The 27547-nt window shown below is 46.0% G+C and overlaps 1 protein-coding gene and 1 long non-coding RNA gene across 5 annotated transcripts in view; one reads left to right on the top strand and one right to left on the bottom strand.

The window, feature by feature from the left end:
* The window catches only part of Trim2 (tripartite motif containing 2), a 145818-nt gene that overhangs the window by 29700 nt on the left and 88571 nt on the right, over positions 1-27547 (top strand). The window contains exon 1 of one of the 4 annotated variants that reach the window (XM_076932587.1): positions 5180-5311. The exons of 1 other annotated variant lie outside the window; for it this stretch is intronic. In XM_076932587.1, the coding sequence (XP_076788702.1) occupies positions 5282-5311 (30 nt within the window). In that variant the 5' untranslated portion in view covers positions 5180-5281. Of the gene's footprint in view, positions 1-5179; positions 5312-16465; positions 16935-27547 lie in introns of those variants that run through there. 2 more of the 4 variants (XM_034499544.1, XM_076932589.1) reach the window with 2 other exon arrangements.
* On the bottom strand, positions 18451-26996 carry LOC143442018 (uncharacterized). The gene is made up of 4 exons (XR_013109887.1): positions 26757-26996; positions 22926-23071; positions 20788-20912; positions 18451-18922 (listed from the first exon to the last, which is right to left on the bottom strand). It is a non-coding gene; the product is annotated as an uncharacterized LOC143442018 (long non-coding RNA).

Below are 27547 nucleotides of genomic sequence, written 5' to 3'. Positions count from 1 at the left end.
ATAAGTAAATAAAAACTGTATTGAGGATCTGCAAACAAGGAGACAGGAGTCGTGCAGATCCATTTTCTCCATTAGCAAAGGAGCATGTGTGTAGCCCAGGAAATAGGCTGACTGGTTGTAACTGGTAATTACTGAAACAGTGTGCATGGGTACATAAGGTCAAGTAGATTTTGTGAATAATTATGGGTGGCAGAATAATTGTCCAGGGGGAGACCCTGGGTCCAATCTCAAGCAACACTAATTTTTTTTTAAAAAATAAGATTTAGTTTAAATCCATCTGTAAAGTACCGAGCATATGTTTATAATGTGCAATCCTGTAGTAAATAAAAGACTCAGACTGAAGGCTGGAAAGATGAATTAGCAGTTAAGGGTATGTACTGCTCTCGAAGGGGACCTAACTTCAGTTCCCAGCATCCATGTCAAGTGGCTCACAATCACTGGTAACTCCAGTTCCAGTGATACCCATGGCCTTTGACCTCTGGGGGCATCCACACTCACCTATACAAACCCAATCTCCCCACATACACACAAAAGTAATTTAAAAATTCTAACTCATGGCAAGTTCCTTTCTGCTTGCTTGCTGGTGGAGTTTGGGAAAGTCTTGTAAAGTGTGAGATACAGTTACTTTCTCAGAAGTGTTTCTGACTAATTTAAGACTGAAGGATGTGTGAGGTGTGGTGGCACATGCCTTCAATCCCAGCACTGGGGAAGCAGAGGCAGGAGGATCTTTTTAAGTTCAAAGCCAGAGTGGTCTACACAGCAAGTTCCAGAATGACCAGGGCTACATAGAAAGACCTTGTCTAAAAAGAAAAGAAGGAGGTGGAGGAGGGTGGAGGGGAAGGGAGGGAGAGGAGGAGGGGGAGAAGAAGAGGGAGGAGAAGGGGGAGGAGGAGGAGGAGAAAGAGGAGGGGGAAGGAGAGAAGGACGGGGAGAAGGAGGGGGAGGGGGAGGAGGAGGGAGAGGAAGAAGAAGAAGAAGAAGGAGAAGGAGAAGGAGAAGGAGAAGGAGAAGGAGAAGGAGAAGAAGGAGAAGGAGAAGGAGAAAAAGAAATGAGATAAAGTCTACACTGGGAAATATAAGAAGTAGGTAGGATGAAAAGAAGAGTCTACCTTGGACAAAAGCCTGGTAAAAGCAAAGAGCTAGCTGATGGTAGGCAGCTGACTTGATGTTCACCGCGATGCGTGGTGACTTCAGTGTACATTTGCTGGACACCTATTCTGTGCTCAGCTCTATGTTAAATACATCCTAGAATTCATCCCACATTTTTCACAAGAAGCCTATGGGTAAATGTTGATATTATCACCACATTGCATTTGAAAAAAAAATGGAGGCATAAAAGATTTTTATAGGGAGATGGCTCAGTGGGTAAGAGTGCTTGCTGAGCAACCATGAGGACCTGAGTTCAAATCCCCAACACTCTTGTAAAAAGCCAGGTGTCGTCACGAACATGCCAGTAATCCTGGCTCTTTGAGGGGCAGAGATGGAGCTTGCTGGCTGTCAAACTAGCTTCTTCAGGCTCACTGAGAAACTATGTCTCAAGGAAACACAGAAAGTGATAGAACAGAACATCAGCTACCCTCCTCTGGCCTCCAATCACCCCTGGCTAGACACAGAGAGAAATCATAATATTAGCTTGGGTAGACCATGAGCAGGTTAACACAGCAGGAACATGGCTCCAGAGTAGAAGGAAGTATTATCCCAGACAAGAAGAAAATGCTAAATCCAAAAGGCACCAGCCACTCAGGGCTTAGAAACACAATGGAGATGCCTGAGGTCCTAGGATTAATCTCAGCACCAGTGAACAGCAGCAAAACATTGTTCAAAATCTACATCTCAAGTGGCATGGATTGTTTCAAATGGAAGCATCTCAATGAGAAACCCAATGTGGCCACACAAGTGAGGCTCCTGGGGATTGGGCAGGGGCCCAATATGCTCTGTTCTTAGAGAATGCCCACAAATTGCTGTTGTGTGCTCCTGCGGTGGGATAGCGCACCTTAGAACTAACTCCCTCCCGTCTCTTCTTATCCCCACTCCCTCCATCCCTTCCAGCTTCGTTCTGTCCCTTCCTTCTTCTCTTTCTTGTAATCTTTTGGGATAACACATTTTTATTCTCCCATCAGTGGGTCTGCACCATGACTGCATGGACAGGCAGACAGATGGAAGGTTATTTTATTATTTTATTCATATGCTTCTTCGTTTCAGTAATTTCTGTGACCCAGAGCCACACAGTCTGTCATGTAGAGTGTAGCAAGCCTTCCCAGGTGGAAGATTTCTCTCGCAGACAACACCCAAAGTCATCACAATGTAAATCAGGCCTGTTTCTGTTTGTCCTACAAGGAAACAGCATAGAACACCCATCCCCTTTTATTGAGTACACTATTAGTTTACATTTTAAATATAAATGTTAAACTTTCAAAAAATTTAATTTATATTCTTATTCATCTCCTTCCCTCTCTGCCTTTTGTGCCCCCATACCCTGAGTAGCCTCGGGTTCTGCTCTCACCACACACAGTTACTTTAATTTCTCCTCTTCCCTCAAGCTCTCTTTCTCCTCTTCTGGTTCCCATCTACTTTTAACACTTGTGCACTCGCACGCACACGCACACACACACACACACACACACACACACACACACACACACACACCACACACGATCCACAGTGAAAGTGGGAAAGAGAACCAGAGACAGACACAGAGAGACACATACACAGAGAAATTCATGTCCAGAGTCCACAAATGAGAGAAAATATGTGGTCTCCATCTTCCTTAGCACCCACCCCCACCCCCACACCCACACCCACACCCACACCCCCACAGTGCTGGAGCTGAAGAGCAGAGCCTGCTGAAGGGTTAGACTTTGACATTTCAGCTTAGAATTCCTGCTCACAAGCTCTTCTTGCCTGTTTGTGGAGGCCTAGGAAACATAATGAGATGCCAAAGGTTTCCATGCAGGTCTGGCCTTTGACCTCCCCCCCCCCCAGGAGGCCTGATAATAATGCTTGACACTGGTCTACTTTGCTGTGAGAATCACCATGAGCAGAATGAACTTGGGGGAGGAAAGGGTTTACTTCATAGTACACTCTCTCCAGGTCAGTCCATCACTGCGGGAAGTCAGAGCAGGAACGCAGGGCAGGAACCTGGAGCAGAGGTCATGCAGGAGTGTTGCTTACTGACTCATTTTCATTGAGTCAAGCTCAGCTAGCCTTCTGACACAACCCAGGACCCAGGGGAGGTGCAGCCCACAATGGGTTAAACTTTCCCACATCAGTTAGCAATCAAGACCATTCCCCACAGATGCGGCAGCTGGCTAGTCTGATCTGGGCAACTGAAGCTTCCCTTTCCCATGATTCTTGGTTATGTAAGTTGGCAATGAAATCTGACCAGGACACAGAGCTGCATGGGTATTATGGTTTTAGTATGAGGCACCTATCGTGGGCTCCTGTGTTGAGTGCTTGACCCCAACTATTGGCACTATTTTGTGAGAATGGGCCTAGCCAGGGCCAAATTTTAAGGTTATATCCAGTCCCCATCCCTACCTCTCTTTGTGCTTCCCATATACCATGAGGTGAGCAGCCATGTGTTCCTGTCACTTTGATGGTCTGCCCTGCATGGTCCAGCTGACTCTTCTGAAACCATGAGGCAAAATAAACACTTCCTTAAGTCCTTAATATCCAGTATGTTGTCGCAGCAACGAGAAAGCTACCACAATGGCCTGATGGGATACTTACCCTGAGGCTTGCTCAGAAACCCGGTGAGTTTATCAGTGATTCACCAGAACTTCTGACGCCTTGGCCTAGCGCCGGGGCTTCCTTCACCACCAAAGTCCATGAGTAACAGCTGAAGAGCAGAGGACTGTACCCAGATAGGAGCCAAGCATGACTCGAAGGTGCCAGCTAACCTTTGTTTCAATGAAAGGAGCCTGGGCTACCTCTGCGGCCGCTGTCTTTGGATTAAGCAGAGGACTGGTAGATACACATGTGCTGGAGGCCACTGGAGATACTCAGCAACCGTCTGAACACAGGGAATGGCCAGAACATGGTGGATTTGCACTGTGCAGTGAAAGAGAAAGGGAGCTGTATGTGAGAACTGTCCACTCTGAGAGGCTTGTTCCTTGATGGGACAAGAGAAGTTGCCCCCACAATGCCCTTTCTCTCTCTCTCTCTCTCTCTCTCTCTCTCTCTCTCTCTCTCTCTCTCTCTCTCTCCAGCAAGCGCCTGCTGGTGTTCCCTCAGAGAAGTACTCGGCTCCTCCATGAGCCGCACATGAGCTCCATCTCCTTCCTGAAGTTTCGAACACCCGCCAGCCCCTGACCTCGGGGAACTGTGAGGTCTCGGCACAGTGAGCTGTCAGCCCTGAGCTGCTGCTCCCATCACAGGGGCTTCAGCCTTTGTGGGAAGAGAGGGCACACAGAGAACCTTCTGCAATGCACAGTAAGGCTTCGCACGTAGGGTGGGGTCCGTAGGGTCCGTGTCATCTACAGCTTGATCCTGTCTCTCTGGAGACTTAGGACTTCCAAGATGCTCTCTATCTGATCCAGTCTCCTGCTGAGCTGATAAGGGGCTGAGGGATAAGAGAGATTTTGTTCTGCTCCATCTCCCACCATGGCTATAGCATCCAGGCCTTCCCTGACATGAAGCCTAGCCGGTGTGGATGTGGACTGCGTGCTTAGCTCACAGCGCAAGCTTTCTTCTGGGTACTTGGAAATTGAGACCCAGGACACCAGTGGATCATGAAGTGGACCCAAGAGCTATCATTTTGGGCATTGGGAATAGGAAAGGCAGAAGGCCATACAGCAAATGGGTGGGTTGGAAGGAGAAGCTTTGACTTGAAGGGAGCCCAGGCCTTCCTGCGGTGTGCATTCTGAAGTGAGGAATAAGTCTAGGTTTCCAGAGTGGGATTCAAGCTTGCACCATACCTGAGGGCACTAGGCTAGGCCTGTGAAGACAGTTGTTCAAGCAAAGGTCAGAAGCAAAGAGAACAATTAAAAAAAAAAAAAAAAAGGCATTGCCCTTCCTGCTCCGTGCTCCCTACTCTCTGTCTCCCCTGCTTCAGGGTGAAACACAATATCTTAAGCAAACAGAGCTCAAAGAGGCTGATCATTGGCTCCCATTGTCCCTTGATACCACAGCCCCTCCCTCCCCTTGGCCTGTGCTGACAAGCTGTTTATATTTTTTGTAAGGGCCACCCTTTAACTCACAGCCTGACGACTATAATGGGTTCATTTGTGGAGGGCTAAAGGGAGCTGAGTTCCTTGTGCTGAGGAGGCTGGGCCGGTCTCTGATGCCCAGCGGTGGCCGTTATGGAACCAAGGTAAGAACTTCTATGTGTGTGATGAGTTTTTCTCTGGGCTGGCTGGTTAATTGTGGGCACAGAGGGGAACAAACTATGTCTGATCTGGTTATAGCGGGTTTTTCCCCCCATGGGTTTTCAGTTCTTGTCTACAAAGACTGAGGAAGGGAGACAAGTATCTGAGACTTGCCCAGGAAGTTTATATGAGATTGGTCGAGAGCGGAAAGCAGCATGGGGCTGAGCTGAAGACTTTCTGATTCACACCTCACACCCGGCTCCCAATGCAGCTGTTCACAGCTTACATCTGCTGTGGTGGGGTTTCTGTAGCTTGTGTACCCCGGTCGATCCCCTTTGAGAGATCTAATATATTTTAATATTTTCAAAGGGCAGGGGTAGTGGACTTGTCATAAACAGATCCATTCAGAAATGTGGGAATGGTTGTGAACCAGCAAGCTGCTGTAAAGTTTAACTGCCTCACAAAAGTGCTCAAAGTGAAGTAAGAAACAGCCCGGGAGGGCGAATTGAGAGTTTGTCCTTGATTACTGGAGTGAAAAGGCTGGGGGCGGGGTGGAGCGGCCCCCTGCTGCCCCACCCCCACCCCCTTTGATGGTAGTTCAGAGGATACTGTGAGGTGGGGGAGTGTGCTGGGGTTTGGGCAGCTATCTGCTATCTATACTTTGTTGTTCCTGGTTCTGGTTTCTGGGGCTGTCTGTCAGTCTGGTTTCCTCATCTTAGCCTATTTGGCAGTAGACACCTGTCATAGCACGGATCGATGAGGACAGGAAAGTGATGGCTACAGGGCACCCAAGGTAGGCCACCCTAGAAATCGCTTTAGACCACCCCCCCCCCAGCTGAGCAAAAGGACAGCTTTGATCAGGCCTTTGTGCAGCTGAGGAGCCTGGTGGTGCATGACTTGTGCATGACCCTGTTTGGTGTGGATAGCAGTCTGAGGAGCTGCAGAAATGCAGCTGGTAGTCGCGGGCCATCATTGCTGTACTTTCCAAATCCCTAGCTCCTCCCGATCCTCAGGTTTTGTACATTACCTGGATACAGCACCTCTGTGGGAAACGTCATGCTTCTGTGGAGTTTGCAAGCAAGGCCAGGCTCCTGAGGAGTGGTCTGAGAGCCCAGGGGTGGGGATGTGTGTCGGGGTGTCGGGGCTAAGTTGCTCCTTGGAGTAGGCTAGTAAAAGAAAGAACTGACTCTGAAAATGCACTTCAGACTGCCCAGGGTGGGACCCGTGCAAGGGGAGGAGTGTGTGTCGCCTGCCTTCCAGCCCCACCCTGCAAAATCAACGTTAGGCACTGCGTTCCCACACTCCCACCTGACTAGATATCTTCTGATTTCTGAAAGCAAAGTTCCCCAAATTGCCTCACCTCAGGGGCTAACTGCGGTCCCTGTTGTCTCTTTTGCTACTGACCATCAGCTGTAAATCAAGAGTCCTGGCAACCTGAAAAGGTTTGGTGATTAGCCATGCAACTGTCTAACTTTATGCTATATTTGGAACTTCTATGGCTCCTTGAGTTCAGTGAGTTGTTAAAGAAGGCTTGCAGAACCTGGTGAAATGCTTTTTATGTTGACTGGCATTTCATCAAGGATTTAGTGGAGAATATAAGCATTCAGTCAGATAGAAAGATGCATGGGATACAGATGGGGTCCGAAGGGTCCTCCCAGCACCTCCACCTGTTCAGCAGATGTGCTGTGACTTTTGTTGTTATTGGTGGCTTTGCTTTGCTGCGTGGGGACTTCATTGCATAGGCTGGATTGGTTAGATTATTGCCACTGCAGACTCAATCTCCAGAAACGTTCTGCCTCCTGGAGGTTGGCATTGGTACTGCATCAGGAGAGTGGCTCTCCTGACAATCAGACCCTTCCCAAGGCTTCTGGGACCCAAAATGCCTCAGTCTTTGTATATCCCATGAGCACACAAAGAGATACCTTTTTATTTTGTACATCCTAATGGCTTCAAGAACTGTTTGCCAAGAAACAGGAATAGGTAGGTACATAGATAGATAGATAGATAGATAGATAGATAGATAGATAGACAGACAGACAGATAGATAGATAGATCTGGATTTACACTTCAGGCCATCTCTTACGTATATTTGTGTAAGTTGCATAATGTCTCTGTGCACCAGTTCCCAAATCTACAGAATTCAGTTAGTCCTAAGAAGCAACAGCTGAGGGTAGGTCCTTGGGGCCCAGCCCTGTCATATTGGTAGGGGTGACCCCAGAAGGATAAGGCAGAAGCTCCAGAGCATGAGGCCAAGAGCAAGAGCTTTGACGTAGACTCCTCCTGGTCAACTCTTCCGTTCACTGTCTTATTTGTGTAATATTATGCAAGTCATCTACTTTTTTAGAGTTTCTGACTGGACCATTGTGAGGTTTAAATGTGTTCACAAGTAAAGAGTCTGTTGTGCTCAGCACACAGAAACCCTGAGATAAACTCATTTATTTCCCAGTTACCAGTATTCAGTGATCAGTCTAATCACAGGCTAAGTTCACTGAGTGCTATAGAGAGATCATCTTGTGTATTGTGTAGATGCCTCATCTGTCAATCAAAAAGCCTATGGCCTTTGGCTTAGCTAGTAAATAGAAGTGGAGCATCGGGAGGAGAAAGAATTCTGGAAAAGAAGGAGGCAGGAGGAGGAGGCCGAAGAGAGGTGAAGACCCTTGGACCTTTGGTACCTGAGCACAGATAACCAGCTGCGTGGCAAAATGTAGGTTAAAATGAATGGGTATCTTTAGTTATGATCTAGTCAGAGTAGAACCTAGCTATATGGCCAAGGTATTTGTAAATGTAATTTGAATCTGAGCCTTATTTCTGGGAGCATGGACCTAGGAGGCAGAACGGCCTTAACTACAACAGAGTTCATTCCAGGCTTGTTTGAAAATTCTTGAGAGAGGAACTAGTCAGTCAACTATACAAGGTCATGTTCTAGTCTGTACATCACGCTAACTGGGGGTGGTAGGGTGACTCTGGATGAAATGTGTCCCTTGAGCAATTGTCATCTGATCTGTCCATAAGGCAATGTCTTCTCAGTCATTCTAACTCTTGGTCCATGGGTAGATCTGGTGGGTCTAGCATATACCTCAGAGAGAGTTGAACTTAATCTCAGGTGTCCAGTTTCTACTGATGGTGAGGTGTCCTGCAAAGTCCCTTACTCCTTCCAGATCCCTCACGTTCCCCACCGTCACAGTGTGCCCCTCCTGGGGCTGTCTGAGGATTGGAAAGATAGGAAACAGAGATACCTTCAGAACATATGGCCTGGGCCATTCCTTCACCTTCCTCCATGAAGCATGCCCCCATTGTGATGGAACTTTCTAGAATTTCTTTCAGAAGTTTCCCACAAAGAATAGGCTGAAATCATTTCTGAGTACAGAAGCCTGATCCTGCAGGGTGAGGATGGAAGTTAGGAGCCATTCTAGGACAGAGGAAGAAAAGTGAAGGCCACACCCACATCACAGAAAAGCAGCCCTTTAGAAAATCCAGCCTCAATTCCTTCCTAAGATTGACAAAAATAGACATTTCTTCACCAGGCCCTCTCTGTAGAAAGCCCTAAGAAAATGGAAGCCCCAAAGCCAAGAGTCTAATACAGCAGAATCAAGAAAAATGGTGGAAGCCGGGCAGTGGTGGCGCATGCCTTTAATCCCAGCACTTGGGAGGCAGAGGCAGGTGGATTTCTGAGTTCGAGGCCAGCCTGGTTTACAGAGTGAGTTCCAGGACAGCCAGGACTACACAGAGAAACCCTGTCTCAAAAAAAAAAAAATGGTGGACAGTCCCTTTTATCTAAAGAACACACAGCCTGGTGACCTTTGTATTCCTGAGGCCTTCTTATCAGAGCAATGGAAGGAGTCACAATTTGGTATGTAGTCATAGTCCTGAGATTTCGGAGTTTACTGCTGTCTTTAACTTTCACACTAGTAGACATATGCCTTCACTCACACTCAGTAAACACTCTGTTTTGTCATCCAGGGACATTAAAGGGACTCACAAAAAAAAAATTAAATAAAACAGAAAGCAAAACAGGCACCTTCCCTGAGGAGCCCCTAGACATCCTTTCACCTCAAGCCAACCTCTGGGAGCACATCTTCTATCTCCCCTCTGCCCTCGCAGCCTTTCAAGGATCTAACCGGATCTAACCGCCAGCCACGAGGGATTCACAGACTCTCCACTGCAATTCTCAGCACTGTGCTTGACCAGGCAAGATGAAGGAACAAAACGACCCACAGCCTGCAGCCAGTCCTCATACTGTTGACTCTAGAAACCACAGGGAATCCAAATGTCACAGCTGACATCAGACACTTAAATGTGCACATGGGGCACATACACACACACACACACACACACACACACACACACACACACACAGAGGCCTCTTGATAACAGCACAGGAGCCATCTCCAAGAATGATATTTATTCTTTGCAGGTATGTGGAAGACCTTGGAGTCCATGGCCCCACAAAGCCTGTCTGTAATCCTGTTACTCCCACAGGGGCAGCTGCCAGTGTGTGACCCTTGATATAACAGATACCCTGCCAAGGAATCTCCAAGGACAGATTCTTACGGGAAGTCTTGTCTCTTAACTCTCCCCTCTTCCCAGAAGAGTGAAATAGAGAGGTTTCTGTTTTGTTTGGTTGTACTGTGCTGGGGTGTCAAACAGGGTGTGTCCTACATGCTAGGTCTCCCTGTTCCACTAAGTCACATCCCCCACCCTAAACCTACAACTAAGCTGAACTTTGAAGCTGTTAATTAGCTCAGAACCATGTGTCATAAAGGCTGCTCTTGTCTTGTGCTTCCCAAACTAGTTTAATTTGCATAGTTTTACACACACACACACACACACACACACACACACACACACACACTGATGCTGTAGGTGAAGAACATTGATGCTGCAGGTGGAGGACAGCGGACGCTGTAGGTAATGAAGAGCATGTGCAGTACAGAGCTGATGCTGCAGGCAGCACACGGCACTGACCCTGTAAGTGGAGGAGTATACACTGACTTTTCTGCACACCCATATCTAATATCATTTTTTTTCCTAGTGAGGCACAGCAAGCAATGAACAAAATAATTAATCCCAAGGAGCACTTACAGGAGCAAGCAGTATAACTATTTCACCTACAGGCTGCTAGCTTCTAGAATTTTCCATTTTATGCCTTTAGATCACTACTGACCACAGGTTACTGAAACCAGGGGAAGTTTAAAACTGTGGCCATGGTGATCCCTGAACAGGGGCTTCAAGTAAAATGTATGTGTGGCCTCTGCCTGCTCCTGAAGTTCAATGAAATCTGCAATATCCTCTCCTGTGGTGCTTTCCAGGTGCTTTCCAGACAGCTGGAAATTGAATTTCCAGAGTGCCCAGTCCTTTTGGTGTATCAGTGACCCTCGGGTTCTTCCTCTGGAAGCAATGGAACAGAATGAGGGCTGTGAGCTTTATGGTTCTTGCTGAGTCTTAGAGCACAGGCTCGTCCCTGCACACAGCTCTTTTCTTCTGTCTGTCTTTTGAACAAAAAATAGCAGCCATTGGTATTTTCTTAGGAACGAAAGTTCTTTCAATCCACCCTCAGCTTGGCTAGCTGTTGTATCCCTGGATCCTTTCTGTGTTCTGGGCACACTGGGGACATAACATAAATATTAATTACTCCTGGTACATTACCAACAGAAAATGGAAAGACCCCTATAAGGCAGCAATGACCCCAGAAGTCCCAGAAGCCGTGTTGGCTATGTGACGAGGACAGATAGTGACAAGACATTAAAAAGCAGCTATCTTCCCACACTCAGCACTTGCAATAAACCAAGGGTGCCATTGTCTGAGCTGTCACTGAGGCTGGGAGAAAGCCTGGAGTGGGGCAAGGGCAGGCATCCCTGCCTCCCACATGGGCGTTCTGAGAATACTGGTCTCTGGTGAGAGCCTCCTTTTTTACTTATGGGCCACACCAACCATGGGTTCTGAGCTGTACACAGATCTAGTGCCATCCAAGCTTCTGGGTGTGGTTTTTGAGGGCAGGGTCCTTGAGGAAGGAAGAACTAGTGTTAGTGAGAAGACCTGAAGTCAGTAGCACAGAGTAAGCAGAAGGGTTGGTGACCAGCAGCCCTCGTCCTCTAAAAATTGAGGTTATTGGGTCAGAAGGTCATCTCAAGTCTCCAATAGTCCATAAGCTACTTGTAAATCTATTTCTGTAGCAACTGCATCCAGCTGTGTCCTCAGCCCCACCTAGTGTGCTAGGAGTAAGAGGTAATGCAGGAAGACACTGGGCCTTTCTTTGAAAGTTGTCATTGTACATCTTTTCCCTATGTGGATGTAAATTTATCTCTCCTGGTCTCTTCCTTTTCATGTTTAAAAAAATATCCACAGTGAGTTGGGGGAGGAGAGGTCTGGCAAGGAGAAGAGTTGGGGTGGCAACTGGGGATTAAACCCACTGCAGCCCCTTTCTTATGTGTTGCCACATTGGGTGCTTTTGCTTGGGGGGTGATTCTTCTCTCCACTTTCTTGTAAGTAGGGCTATACTGTCCAGTTCCTCACATGGTGACTGTAGTGTCCAGGCCCCGGCTGGTATCTATCGTGTGTTCCATTAACTAAAAGGGAACTTGGATTTTGTTCTTTTGGCTTTCTCATTCCAAGGAATGAACTTTCTCAGCCACTGACTGGGAGGCCAGGTGCTTGAGACACAGGACTGGGCAGTCTGGCTGCAGACAGAGATGCTAACACTTCTTAAGCTGAGACAGCTCCCAACTCTGTTAGTCAACTTTCCATCAGTGTAAGAAATACCCACATTAAATAGACTTTCAAGCAAGAAAGCCTTATTTGGGCTCATGGTTTCAGATGTTTTAGTCCCTGGTTCTCTGGCACTGCTGCTTTGAGCCTATGGTAAGTAAGCATGACTGAGGAAGACACCTGAGGTTGACCTATGATTTCCATTCACACAAGATCATACATGTACACACACCTGTGTGTTGATGCACACATACACAGGACATGGACAGACCTCTGGAGGCACACGTAAAGTACCGAAGGAGTTGTCTGCACAAATAACTAGGGTGGCAAAGTGCTGTCAGGCTTGCTGTGTGTGTGTGTGTGTGTGTGTGTGTGTGTGTGTGTGTGTGTGTGTGTGTGTGGTGTGGTGTGTGCGCGCGTGCGCGCGTGTCTTCCCAAGAGGTTGCAGTCATTCAAGGCCAATCAAACTCTACCATCAGGGTTTGGATGAAGGATAGGCTGTAGAAAGAGACGAAAGGCTGCAGCAGGCTCTGGAGGAACTAACATCACAGAAGGTGCGTGAGCTGAAACCAAAGGAGGCAGATGAAAATATAAAGTTTAATCATGTAGCACAGGAGGAAGTCAGGGTCAAAGGCCACTGCTTAAAAAAGCTAGTGGTCTTTGATGACCTGAGCCATATATGATGTCACTAATTCTTACATCACCTGGCTTTTCCTCCAATCTTCCAACAGATGACTTATTTGAACACTACAGCTCCCTTCTCTCACCATCAAGGCTTTCTTACTTCCTAGAGAATGGACAGGCTGGGAGTATAGTTCACTATTCGAGCACTTACTCCAAAAGCTCAAGGCTCCTGGGTTTAATTTCTAGCACATACAGATACACACACACACACACTCACGCACACACATACATATACATTTGCATACACACATGCATATACACATGCATGCACACACATAACTCATACATACAGACACTCTGATGCCTACCCACACATATACCCATGCGCGCACACACACACACACACACACACACGTACACACACATTTCCCGTGAGTCCTTAGAACAGTTGCCGTGCCTCTTTTATGGAGATGCTCATATTAACTGTGTACTTTGACTCTTAGCCCCATCAGGCATCTGACTTATGATACAGGAAACGGTGTTGTCTCCTGTGCCAAGATATTGTACATAACCTGTGTGCACAGTGAACACTGGCTACCTCTGAGGCAGAAGGAACAGGCTCTTCCCAGCTGTTTCATGCACAAGTCTTTCTGTTAATCTGACATTTTAGGATCCGGGCAGGTATAAGTAGGTGAAATTAAAGCCGTGTATGAAGAAGCAGGCCCCAGTCCCTGAGCAGTGGTGTAAGGAAGCTGACCTACCTACCAAAGAACTCCAGCAGCAGGAAACAGTTTCACCTTGACCTTGCCACAGCCTTATCACGCCAGTTAGTTCATGCCAGGGTTCTCAGAACGTCCCTTCCCACTTCACAAACTTCCTCACTGATTCCCAAAAGAATTCCTGCCTTCTGGCCATGAATTGAATACCAGAGAGTCCTCCAGGAGGCATATGTAAGTCAGCTAACCCTCCAGTGGTGTATTAAGGACTGCTGTTGGAATTAAAGACTACACGAGTATTATTTTGGAGTCAGATGTAAGATTAAAGAGCTGGACACAGCAGCACATGTCTGAGTCCCAGCTATGCAGGAGATGCAGGAAGGATTGCTTGAGCCAGGGTGGTTTGGAGACAAGACTAGACAATATAGTAACTCCTGTCCCCCTCCCAGTCCCAATTTCAAGTGAAAAGCTGTGTGAGGAGAGTTGGGGCTGCAGTTCATGGTAGACCTCCTGCCTAGTGTGTGCAAAGCCCTGGTTTCTATCATCAGCACCGTGAGATAATATGTAAAGTCTTAAAGAAACAGAGACCAGAACTAAGTTCTACCTCCTATGTGTTTGTTGTGTTCTAAGCTGTTTCAAAGCTTTGTGGATTGCATTGAAGAGGACCCAAAGGCTACACATGGCATTGATCTCACGGCAAGGGTCCAAGGGGCTTTGGCACTAAGACAGAAGGGAGGCAATGGGGAGGGAGGAGTCTAGAAGGAAGGGGGCAGCTCTTGACCTTCAGGGCTTGGCATCAGGACTAAGTAAGTAGAATTAAATAGGGAGGCTGTCATACCTGTGCTTGTGGTTGTGTTCATGGCAGCCACTGGTACTTTGAGCCTGTGCCCAGGTAATACATGGTACATGATAGATTCTTAGAGAATAGAAAGGGGAAAAAATAAAAGTTCCCAGACAGTGTTAAATAGCAGGCATGATCAGACAAGTTGTGTGTGTGTGTGTGTGTGTGTGTGTGTGTGTGTGTTTGTGTGTGTGTGTGTGTGTGTGTTTGTGTGTGTGTGTGTGTGTGTGTGAAATTTAATAAAACCAACTTGTATTTTCAGATCCTCTTTCTCACTGTTGGCACCCAAGGTGCCCCTGCTAACCTACAGTAGCTTTTCTCCTCCCCATCCTCTGATTTAACTCTGCTCATGATGGGTGAATCTTATGAGTTCAATTGTTTTCCCCAAATTCCTATGTTGAAGCCTTAATTCCTGCCCCACACCTCAGAATGGGACATTTTATGGAAAGAAGGTGATTTCCCATTACAAGATAGAAGTTAAATGGTGTTATATCTTAGACTTTTTTAAATGTCCGTGTGTTGAAGGCCTTTCTCCTACCCCACCTCAGCCATCAAGTGCAGGAATGCGAAACTTTGGAAGCTGGGCCTAGTTGAACAGAGTTCAGTTGTGGGCACCTGCCCTTCAAGGGAATTTTGGAGATTCCATCTATAAGTATCTCTCCTGGCCACCATGGGTAAATCGGTCTCCTTTGTCATGCCCCCAGCATCATGCCTCACCCTGGCCTCTCCCAGCTTCCATGGATATACACCTGTGAAACAGAGCCAAGAGAAACCTTTCCTCATTTTAAGTTGATTATTTTAGGCATCTTGATATCGTGACAGAAAGCTGACTGACACACGAGGACAGATATAATTAGTGAAGTGCTACAATTCTGGAGTACTGTGGGCCCCTAACCTAATATGACTAGTGTCTTACAAAAGGGGGGACATCTGGTCACAGAGACCCACAAGGAGAGAGCCAGGAAAAATCAGTGCTAAGATGGCACAAGCAAGGAGTGGCCAACAGGCTCCACCGGGCCCTTCCTGGAGTGAGCCCCTCCCATCACGTTGGCCGCAGGCTCCCAGGCTGTGAGGCAATGCATTTCTGTTATTTAATCTCCTCACTTCCAGGTACTTTGTTTTGACAGACGCAACAAGCCAATACGAACCACATTTCCCTACTCTGTATTTACCTTCTACTGCTAACCACACACCTGCCCAACCTGTCTTGCTTAGCCAAAAGGTCCCAAATACCTTAGAAATCTGTGTCGTTGGTTTGCATTCTGTGACCTCGTTCTGAATCCAGCAACTGGCTTCTCTGGGTCCTCTTTCATTTTTTTTCTACTTCTCCTGCTACCCGAGGCAAGGCAGAAACATCGGCAGATACCTGCGCCCCCTCTCCACCCCTCACGCCTTGGCCGACAGCCCTTGTACTGGGCATCATATCTAGTTTCTCTCTTGCTGTCTTTGGAGTCTTTCCCCTTTCAAACACACTTCACTCCCTTTCTAGGTTAAATTCGCCTTGTGAAATTCTCCTTCTGTAGTGGAAATCTTATTACATCACTTGCCAGCTCCAAATCTGTCAGAGGGTCCCTTTAGCTTCTAGTCAGAGTCAAGGCCCTAGTTTACGGACTAGCACGGTGACTGTCCTCGTTGCTCTGACCCTACAGCCACATTCAGGATCAGCTAGTGCCCAGTCTCTTTGTTCTAGAGCCTGCAGAAGCCCAAAATTTAAAAGGCTTGTCCGGGAGGTGGCGGCAGGTGGGGAGGAGGAGGGCTGGGGGTGGGGAGCTGTCTTTGGATTCCAGAGTGATTGAAAATCCCCATCTGTGCTCTCCCCAACCCCACCCTGTGTTTCTTTGACAGTAATTTTGCAGGGTTGGGAACTGGTTACTTCTTCTTGGCATAACCCGCCCTAGACTGTAGAGCACTTGAGAGTAAGTTAGCGACTTCACGCTGTCCAAGGCGCTCCAAAGTGAGGAAGGGACGCGTGGGGGGGGGGGGGGGGGGGAGAAGGGGGAAAGAAGGCAGCAATTTTGCCCAGCTGTTCTGGAGAATGAAAAATCAATTTGCAAAGACAGCATTTCCTCATCCTTTTCAGCGCTGACTGTATCATAATTGACTCGCGAATTGGAATTAAAGCAAACGCCGAGCTTTCCCCCTGTCATGTTCAGCAGTGTTTGCTTTCAGAGGCCGGCTGCGTTGAGCTCGCTCAGCCGGGTGCAGCTGAAGTCACTTCCCCTGCAGGGACAGAGCGTGCTTTCGTGGGGTGGGCGGGCGGGGGGTGGGGGGGTGTGAGTTTTCCGCAGTAGACCTGAAAACCCAGCCAGGCGCGGATTGGCGCATCCCGGCTGCGGCCGCCTTAGTCATCGAGTCGTTCTGGAACTGGGCACCAACTTGCGTGTGTTTGTCCGCGGCTCTTTGTGCGCGGATCAGGGGCAGCGTGGACTCTGATATCTAATCCAGGATTTGCCTCTGCCCGAGGCTTATGGAAAACAGATGTCTCGCCGCTCTGGGACTGAGCACAGAATGGAAGTGACCCAGAGGGGAGCTGTTTGGCACCGACGACACGGAGGGAAGGCCCCGGCGCGGCCCGCGAGGCCAGCTCCGCTCCTCGCGTCCGTTCTCTGTGCCGAGCCAGCCGCTCAGACCGCGTCCCGCGAGCGAGCCGTGTGACTGTGAGGCCTCGTGGGGCAGGAGCCCGGACACCGGGGTCCGCGGCCACCAGAAATCTGGGTGTGAGCAGCAGTCGCGAGGGTCGCGGTAAGTGTCCCTGAGGGTGGAGGCGTGAGGGGCGCGGGCATCTCGGTTTGGGCTGCGGTTTTTCGGTGCTGTCAGTCCGCCAGCCCTGTTCTCCGGGTCCCACGAACCCCTGCAGACTCTGACCTGCAAGGTACGCTTGCAAAGTCATTTGAGCCTGGAGTAGAAAGCTATTCTATAATCTTAAAGCTTGGAAAGGCGTCCTCTTCTTTTTCTGCCTCCTTCCCATTTCTTTTTCTTTTTAAAACCAACAACAAAAACAACAAAATGTTCTTTCTCTTAGAAAGGACTACTCAGCTAGATTCCCTTCGATTAGTTTTCACGCTTACCCTCTGACTAAGTTCATGCTACACTTCTGGTTTATTAAAGGGGGGAGATGTTGCCTTTTGGGGCTTTTTGATTGATTTGAAAAAACTGCATGCTGCTGTCAAGAGGTAAAGAATTGGGGGTTGGGACGAAGCTTGTCCTAAAAAATGCCTGTCAGATCCAAAGCATTCCGCAAACCCCAGACCCTTCCCCACTTGTAATTTAATCAATTCCAGGGAGCAACTGACTTATTTTCTGCACCTTCTTAGTCGATTTAGGACACAGACAACATTAGATTTAAATGTTTTTTAATTTGGGGGGGGCGTGTTTGTTTATTTTTGAGGTTCTGGGGATCAAATGCTCGGCTGAACTAATGAGCTACTGCTCCTGCTCGCAAATGCTTTTTAGATAGTACATCTAAGAGCATTTGGAGTTCTGGGAATCTAAAGATTAGACTAGACCCTAGGATATACAGGAGAGGTTGTTCTTGTGACAGTACGCATATCTATGGCCCCGCCCCCTGGGCGCCGCCACCGCAGCTCCGTGTTTGGCATTTTTTTTCCTAATGAGATGGAGCTTAACCTTCACATCTGTATTATTAAAATATAGTTATAAGCTCAGTACAGCATAACTAGTATTTCCAGATTCCTTCCCGGGGGCAGGAGTTACTGTGCTGGATTGTACACGACCTCTAGTTTCAGATTTCCACTTGATTTCACCCTTGGCAGAGCTAGCACCGGTCCTTCAACTCCAAACAACAAAGAACAGAAGTGATTCAGAGTGCTTGGCCCACCACAGCTTTGACCAAAGACAGAAAGTATTTTATAGACTTTTTATGACACGCATTACATTCCCATCTTGTTCAAATGTAGGCTCATATAATGATTAAAGATCAATTAAAAAAAAAGACAGACTCTGCCTCCCTTTTCCCTTGGGTAAATATGGATTTTGATGAGTTGGGCAGGGCCTTCTGCACTCAGGATTGAGCACAGAAGGATCACACTGTGTCTCACTGCCTTTGTGTTAGCATTTTCTTTTCCTGGCAGCCTCCTCTTTCTTCCCTCCCTCATTTGTAGAATTCTATTTCACTCAGTTACCATGACCTCATTTTGGATAAGTGGCATGCATGAAGCCATCACCTGTCATTGTCAATGTTTGTTTAGGTGAAAATGTTCCCTATCAGTATTTTCTGAGAACATTTACCCAAACCTTACCTTTATTTTTCTAGAAAATTCTCCATATAATAAATTGTGCTGTGTCTGTTAAAAAAAAAAAAAACAAATGTGGCATTCATATCTTTAATTATTCTTGTATCATCCTGTTATTGATGGCTTGTATGGATCATTATTTGGTGAGGTTGTAGTTTCTATTTTATATTGAAGTAAAAGTAGAAGGAACTTCTCATAGGACACTAAATATAAATGGGTTAGAAAGTATGACCATTGACATCATATCTTCTGACCTTTTCTTTGCCCTGCTCTTGGGTTGAATTCCCTCTATTGACTCTTCAGGAAGAGCTGATAGTTACCATGCAGATCAAGAGTGGTCTGTTTATAGTACAAGCTATAGTAATTTACTGCTCTCCAAATCCATCACTGTGAAAATGTGGTTCATTCAATGGAGATAACCCAATGGGGTAATATTAGCAATTTCCAAAGAAGCTCTGGAAAGGAAGTCCCAGAATCCTGAAAGGAAAATATCAGAATATCAATTTTTTGCCATTGTTAAAAATGATGTTGTTTAGTTTATCTTCTATTTATCTTGTATAATCAATATGTAAAAGTCAGTGCTAGCTTGATTATTTTATACACTGAAAGTTTATTCTGGCAGGTCCTTCAGAAATGCCTTTTTCATGAAGTTGCTAATGACTAAGACTCAGACTATGATGACATTCTCAAGAAGAATCACTCCAGAGTGTCTGCTTGAGTGGCCTGTCTGTGAGAGTTATCATAAAAGCCTTGAGGCAGAGATTGAGGCCTTATCAGACTGTCATCAAAGTCAAAGTTGGCTCCCTACATCCATGGCTCCCATGGCCAAGATTCAATCAATGATATGTACTACCTTGTTGCTGGCATTCCTTATTCAGTGAGGCCCATTATGGTATCATGTCCCTTTTTGTCTGGTCATTATTCCCTAAACTGTAATTCAAAATTGCATAGGTATTACAAGCAATCTGAGATGACTTAAAATGGTCAGGGGATAGGCATAGAATATGTGCAATAGTATGTGGTTTTATACAAGCACTTAGTTACATGCAGAGTTCAGTGTTTATGAGGGTGAGGATGCCCTTGAACCAACCCCTTCAGATGCTTGGGAATTGCCCTATTTCTTATATATTAGACTTTAAAATAGAATGGTGAGTTAGCAAGTCTTTTTTTTTTAATTATTTATATGTATTTTATGTGCATTGGTGTTTGGCCTGCATTTATGTCTGTGTGAGGGATTCCATGGAACAGGAGTTACAGACAGTTGTGAGCTGCCATGCTATATGGGTCCTGGGAATTGAACCTGGGTCCTCTGAAAGAACAGTTTTTTTTTTGTTTTTTTTTTTTTTTTTTGTTTTTTTTTGTGCTAAGCCATCTTTCCAGCTCCTAGTTAGCAAGTCTTTAAAAAGAAAACCCCACAAGTTATCAATGAGTTCAATGCATGGAGTTCTCTGGAAAAAAAGATGCTTAAGATTCATCATATGGAGAGTGTCTGATCGGAGACTCAAAAGAACTGACAACTGCTACTTTTGAGTTAAATAGAAAACTAAGGGGGATAAATATGGTGACACCAAGCCAATGTTTACTTCCCAGTTGGATTTTGTGTCACTTGTGGGGTTTGGTAGACGTTAAACCTCAGAATCCTTGCTTATGTTGGTACATATTAAAATTCTTCACAATGGTTACTTCCTATGTTACGTTTTATACACATGCACACACAAAGAGAGGCACACGTATGTATATATTACATCCTGCTGCTGACTCTCAACTTAATGATAGAACAGAAATACCCCTTCTCTAGAATTTTTACTGTTCCCATTTTGCCTAACACATTATATGTCTATATTTACTTAGGCAGAATGGCCCTGGGAGATTCTAATGTCTTTGGGTCTGTGGATATGGAGGGTGTAGGTTGTCTCCTGGCATGCACAAGCCCCTGGGTTTCATCCCTAGCACCACATCAAAAGACAAACAAACAAACAAATGAACAAAACAATTGCCTATCCTGAGTCCTTGTATCTGCCTGCATTGTCATCAGCCTATGGTGGATCAGAAATGTGCGAATGGCAGCTGCTGATACAGGCTTCCTTCTGCTTAATGGAAACAAATGAATCCACCCGAGACATCCCAACTTCCGCATCCAGCTTCCAGAAGCAGTTTGCTGAGGATGCTAGAGATGGCTGGAGCTCTGGGAAGTGATTAGCTCTTTAAATTCCTATCTCCAGTGTGTAAGCGTCTTTCAGTTTTCATAGTGTCTGCTTCTCTTGGAGATGCCCCATACCGCTCTTTAGGTACACCCTTCAATTTAAACTGAACTATCAAGAGAAGTAAAAAATCGCTCTTACCTTTCGGTCTCTCCCTTTTGGACCTGGGCCAACATTATAGAATTCTCTGTCTTGTTTTTCAGCAATGGTGATTTTTTTTAGATCCAAAAATGTGACAATTCAGATTTAGGCTTCTGTTGAGCAATCTGATGTAAGACCAAAAAGTGGTGGGAAAGTTAGAAGGGTTTGTTTTGCTTGTGGTTAGGGGCCTCACATTGGCTAATAATGAACTCTACTTCAAGACCCTACAAGTGTTCATTTAGATTGTTCTGCCCTGTCTGGTAGAAGGAAGGAAAGGCACTGTTCTAGTCTGTCAGCCAAAGGGATTTACGGAGAAAACACCTGACTTCAAAGTCCTGCTTTGTGATCTGGAAGAGCAGCAACACAGGTGCCACAGTGTATAAAGGCTCCCTTTATGCAACGATGTATAAAAGAGGGTCTAAGCCTGGAAGGCGTTCTCAAGCATAGGTGATCTCTGTTGAGTAGCTACCAGGGGGCCTCCTTCTCCCACCAGTTTCCTACAAAGACTTCCCTCAGCTGGGAATGGCGATACCCCTCTGTGTTGTGTGACACTAGTCCTGTGGAGACATGAACAAATATCTGCTCACGCCAGATAGGGAATCAACTACAGATCAAAGTAAGGACAAGATCAAAGTCCAATGTGATGAACTAATGAGCTTTATTGGGGTTACATGCAGGAGCAGAGATGACTCAAATACAGATGCATCCCTAACCCCCAGCCCCACCCCAGCATGGGTGACAGTTCACTAAAGCTGGAAAGTGGGAGCATTCTACATAGCTTACAGGCAGCTCAACAGATTAGAGAGGGTCTCTGGGTACAGGTGCTCTGAGCTCCTTCTAGGTATCTAGGCCGATTTCTGCTTCTTCCAGGTGGTTCGGCTAGTCCTTACTTCTTGCAGGCAGTTAGGTTGGCCTCTTTCTTCTAGGTGGCTCCAATCGGAGCCTCTTCTAAACAGTTCAGCTTGCTGAGAGTCTTCTAGGCAGGTCAGCTGGTCACTGTCTCTTTTAGGTGGCTTGGCTGGTCTGATAGTGTCCCTCAGCAATTCTTACTGCTTATATATGCTTAGGGACAGAAGGACCTAGTGTATTTAGTCAGTTTCAGGGACTTCCCTAGGCGCGAGTTGTCAACTTCCTGCATTTTAGGAGCTTATTGTAGGATGAAATGTTTGACTTTCTTAAGAGTATTCTATATCTTAATAAACATCCCTCTAAACTGGAGGTTTATGGGAGGATTGCTACCATAACACCATCATCCCATCCAGCCAGCTCTTAGGTGGCTGAGGCAGAAGTACTGGACTTTTGAGGCCAACCTAGAGCTACATGGTGAGACTGTCTCAAAGAAGCAAAATAGCAAAAGAAATCTCTTGTCAACTTAGAGACCTTTTTAGAGGTTCAGATGCAAACACTGCCTGGAAGAATCTAGAGGTCTCTGGAACTGAGATACGTGTCCTTTGGTGGTAGAAAGTATCTTCTTGGGTGTTTAAACATAACCAGTCTCCTGGTATTTGTTGCTTACTTACTCTCAAAGACTTAGGTATGCCCTTGCTCCCAGGGGGTTACTTCCACAGATAGCCAGTTTTGCAGTGACTGTGAGTGGGATGGTTAGTTGCAAAATGACCCATAATTGGAGTGTTGCTGGAGGGTGAATGATAGACACTCTTGAGCTTTGCAGTAATTGAGAAGATGATATCAGACCCCCTGTAATCACGAAAATAGCCTCTCAGACTAAACAAAGGCAAAGCTGTCTTGTTCCCTTTGACTACATGCAATTTATTTAAATTAGTGTTGCACATTCTACAATGCTCTGAAGCCATATTATGAAGCCAACAAACTGAGTAAGTTTTCCAGGCCTTTGCTTAGGGAATGAAAATGGTTTTAGGCACATTGAACAGGATTTGCATCTTGTTAGCTTCCCTGTGTGTCTTTGACCGTTGAGGACAATAGAAAGTGCAAGACTATCTTTTCAGCCAGACAGTCTGCCTCGGTTATGATTCTGCTGGGAATTAAACTGGCGATCTAGGAGCCTGGGGGAGGCGAGGGGGCAGCAAGAACTTTCAGGACACTCAAAAGAAGAAAAGCTTGGTGTCAGACTTGATCCCTCTCTTTCTTCCAGTTTGAGATTAGTCAGTATAGCTTACCTTGGCTGCAGCAGAGGCTTACTTGACATGTAGGGATCTCTTTGATATTACCATGTGAATTATTTCCTTCTAGATCAGAGTTACTAATTCGTCTTTGATGTGCAGTATATATCCAGGGTCCTTCCCTTCACCCAGTGCATTGGATTCTGCTCCAGGAAGGCAAAATAATAACCATGCTAATCAAAGAAAGAAGCTGTAAACTCAAACGTTGTAGGCAATGTAAATGCATACTTTGGCAACTCCTTGAAGCCATATTTCACACAGCCAAGGAACAGTCTTCCAAAGAGAGTAGATTAAAGGTTACTCACAGGCCTGAAAGCTTCAGGATTAGCCACTTGCTACCCATACACACCTATGTGAATCGCAGACATTCCATTCGATGCCCTTCACCTTCTGCTCCTTGCAAATATGAGTCACCCTTACCCCATCTGCGTGCTCACATCTTAGCCCTATAGCTAGTAGTACCTCCTGGTTCTCTAGACCAGAGGTCCCTGGCCACTGTGCCTTATGGAGGGTTGTAGACAATCAGTGCTGACTGGCTTTACAACAGTTTTAAGTACGGGAAAAGTAATCACAAGTGAGAAAGAGCTACAAGCTCACACTGGGTTTGTGCATCTCTGTCGAGGGTAATGGGGATGTCCGCACTGTGACTCGCTGGCTGTGCAGAACAAAATGGCAAAAAACTGGATATCTTTATCATCTCATTCTGCAATAATGGACACAGCGATCAAAACCAAATGTGATGAAATCGAGTTCACAGAGTACAGTCTCCAGATCTTTGCCATTAAAATTCTCCTTTGCAAAGCTGTTTCCCTTTCATGAGGACAATACGTTCGCCATCTGCGTAGCACACACTCATGCAGCACAAATGAGCTGAGCTGATAAATGGTCTCTTTCACTCCAGTCATGTGGCTGGCACCCACTCTGGGTACAAAGAAGTGACAGGGAGCCATTTGCCCAAGGGAGGGAGGGAGGGATGGAGGCCAGTGCAATCCCGTTCTGTGTTTCCTTATTCTGTGCTATAAAGTAGCAATTACTCTTGAAGGTTCCTCCAACTACTGCCCTTTGCCCCCCACCAATTCTCCATTCAGAAGCCTGAAGTACAAAGTAACCTAAGGCTTAAACCCACTCGGAGCTTCCAGACCAGCCACAGAACAATGTCGAAGGATTTACTAGGGGCCACAGGTGTGGCCCAGTGGTACAGCACAAGCTTAATGTGTAACAGGCTCTGGGTTCATCCATGCAGGAAAAGAAAACACTGTCAGCTACAACCCTAACCCTGTCTCACTTATAAATACAGTTTCACTAAAGAATAAAATACTGTTTCTTAGGTATTTCCTTTATAAATATTTTGCTTGCAGGTCACATAATTGTTTTGTTTAAACAAAGATTCTACACTTTGAATAAACATTTGTTATAGGTCAAATTCATACAAATTCATGTTGCTTCCTCCCTTCCTCTCTCCCACCCTCTCCTTTCTTCCTTTGACAGGGTCTCCCTATGTAGCCCTGGCTGGCCTGAACCTCTCTATGTAGATCAGGTTGGCTTTGAACTCTTTAGAGATCCACATGCCTGTCCTGAGTGCTGGGGTCAAAGATGTATGCCATCACTTCTGGCTTTTCCTCCTTCCTCCCTTCCTCCCTTCCTCCCTTCCTCCCTTCCTCCCTTCCTCCCTTCCTCCCTTCCTCCCTTCCTCCCTTCCTCCCTTCCTCCCTTCCTCCCTTCCTCCCTTCCTCCTCTCTCTCTCTCTCTCTCTCTCTCTCTCTCTCTCTCTCTCTCTCTCTCTCTCTCTCCTGACATTGAACCCAAAGCTTTGTCATGCTAGTGTGAACTCTACCACCAAGCTACACTCACATTTCATATTGCTACCTAAAGAGCCTTTAAACAACCAGAATAGGCATTTTTTAAATTTGCTTTCAATAGTTAAAGCAGTTTCTGTTCTGGAGGAAGACAGATTTATGGGGTTATAAAATTGAGAATTCCATCTGCACAGGGGCTGGTTTGCATTTATAATGCGGAACAAAATATTCTCTGTGTGCTCGAGGCTTGTTTCCAACAGGATGCTCAATGCTAAACCCAGTCAAGACAGAACTAAGTACGGTGTTTTTCCTAGTTGTCTCCTAAGCCATTTGCTCTTTCTTAAGTCTCTTAGGTAAATGCATTCACCAGAGTGGCATCAAGTCCTCTATGAACCAGTCAGGTACAAACTTTCTTATACAGACATTCTGCTAGTACCTGCTGATGGCTGGTCAGGAAGGTACAAAAGACCCCCAGACCTTCTGCTTTTACCCCTTGAGATCACCCAGGGCTTAGCCTGTGACTTACACACAATGACTACGGCAGTAGTTAGAGTTTACAGCCACACCTTTAGAATTGTCGCTTCTTGGTTCATTCACAATCTTTGGCACAATTTTTCAGAACAAATATCAAAGGTGAGACAGGAGGAAAAAAGTTCAGCTGAGAGGCAGAGGTGCGGGAAATTGGAGGTCAAGGCAAGCCTCACCTGCATAGTGAGTTTGAGGTTATCCTGAGCTAAGTAAGCACTGCCTCATAATATCCCGTCTCTACTAAAGCATTTGTTTATTCATTTAAAAACGGAAACAGTTCACTTAACATTAAAGTTGTGGGGCTGGAGAGAGCACGGAGCCAGTGGTTAAGAACACTGACTGCTCTTCCAGAGGTCCTGAGTTCAATTCCCAGCAACCACATGGTGGCTCACAAGCATCTGTAATGGGATCTGATGCCCTCTTCTGGTGTGTCTGAAGATAGCTACAGTGTACTCATAAAATAAAATAAAATTTTAAAAAATTTAAATTAAAGTCATATGGAGGCTTTCATAAAGAAAGTTTGGCAGTTTGAGGCTGTAAACACCAAACACGTGGACTCTGTCCCCCTGCTGGGTATCTTATTTTAGACAAGCAGTAAGGCTAACAGCTCTTCCTTGATCTGCAGTGCTCATGGGACAAACTATATTGAGGCTTATAGTTGAATTTCCGTTCTGTTTTCCGTGAATGGTTAGCACTTTGGTTAGCTTTCAGTTGTAAATCAGTAGAATTCAATTAAGAAAGAATCAAAAACCCATAAACAAGCAAACGTTAAACTCTTGGCATAGGGTAATACATTACTCTGTGTGTGTGTGTGTGTGTGTGTGTGTGCATGAATGTATGTGTCAGAGCTGTTTATTGAAAACTGTAAGGGTGTGTGTGTGTGTGTATGAATGTATGTGTCACAGCTGTTTATTGAAAACTGTAAGGGTGTGTGTGTGTATGTGCATGAATGTATGTGTCAGAGCTGTTTATTGGAAACTGTCAGGGTGTGTGTGTGTATGTGTATGAATGTATGTGTCAGAGCTGTTTATTGGAAACTGTCAGGGTGTGTGTATGTGTGTGTATGTGTATGTGCGTGCGTGCGTGCGTGTGCGTGTGCGTGTGCGTGTGCGTGCGTGCGTGCGTGTGTGTGTGTGTGTGTGTGTGTGTGTGTGTGTGTGTATGAATGTATGTGTCAGAGCTGTTTATTGGAGACTGGAAGTGGTTTCTCCCTGGAGCCTGGGATACTGGAGCTGCCAGGAAGATTGAACTGACAGCCTTCTGTCCCTTTCTTATTTATGAGGGTCGTCCTGTTGACCCACCAGGATGTGCATGGCCATTTTCTTTACTCTTCCCACACTCTCTGTTAGTCATGAAATTTATTGTCTCTGGTGGCATGAATCTAGAAGAACCTGCTCCCTCTGCTCAAGCCCATAATTCCTTCAGTGTGGTGGTTAACTAGCTGGGCTCCCTTGGCACGGAGATAGTAACAATGATTTACTCTCAGAGTTGAGAAAGACTTTACCTTTAAAGAATTCCCTTCAGGGCTGAAGGTGGGGTTCAGTGGAAGGGTGCTCGATTACCTGTGTGTACCAAATCCTGGCTTCTGTCTCCAGTACCTCAAGTAAAGGATAAAACACAAATGATACATTGTTATCTCTATGACACTTGTGTGATATAACATGCTAGAAGGAACAGGAATTTGAAGCCCAAAGGGAGTACTCCTACCTAGGACATCCTTGTCACTAAACCTGATGCTCGGTAGTTCCTGACTGAATGATACATGATAAAATGACACTAGGAGCCAGGACGGTAGCTTATGGTAGAGCACCTGCTTAGTATGCACAAGGTCCTGGCTTCCACCTGTAGCAACAATCAAAGAGAACTGTGGAAGACTCTAAATCAAAGTGTCTCAGTTAGGGTTTCTATTGCTATGATGAGACACCATGACAAAATAACAAGATGAGGAGGAAGGGGTTTCTTTGGCTTACACTTCCACATTGCTGTTTATCACTGAAGGGAAGTCAGGACAGACACTCAAACATGGCAAGATCCTACAGGCAGGAGCTAATGCAGAAACCACAGAGGAATACTGCTTACCGGCTTGCTCCTCATAGCGTGCTCAGCCTGCTTTCTTATAGAGCCCAGGACCACTGGTCCAGGGATGGCACCACTCACCATGTGCTGGGCCCTCCCCCATCCATCACTAATTTAAAAAAAAAAATGGCTTACAGCTGGATCTTAAGGTGGCTTTCCCAATTGAGGTTCCCTTTCAGATAACTCTAGCTTGTGTCAAGTCAACATAGACTTGCCAGC

This window comes from Arvicanthis niloticus, chromosome 4, assembly GCF_011762505.2.
Source record: "Arvicanthis niloticus isolate mArvNil1 chromosome 4, mArvNil1.pat.X, whole genome shotgun sequence".
NCBI lineage: Eukaryota > Metazoa > Chordata > Mammalia > Rodentia > Muridae > Arvicanthis > Arvicanthis niloticus.
The sequence above is the reverse complement of the archived record's forward strand: the minus strand, read 5'-3'. Positions and strand labels throughout refer to the sequence as shown.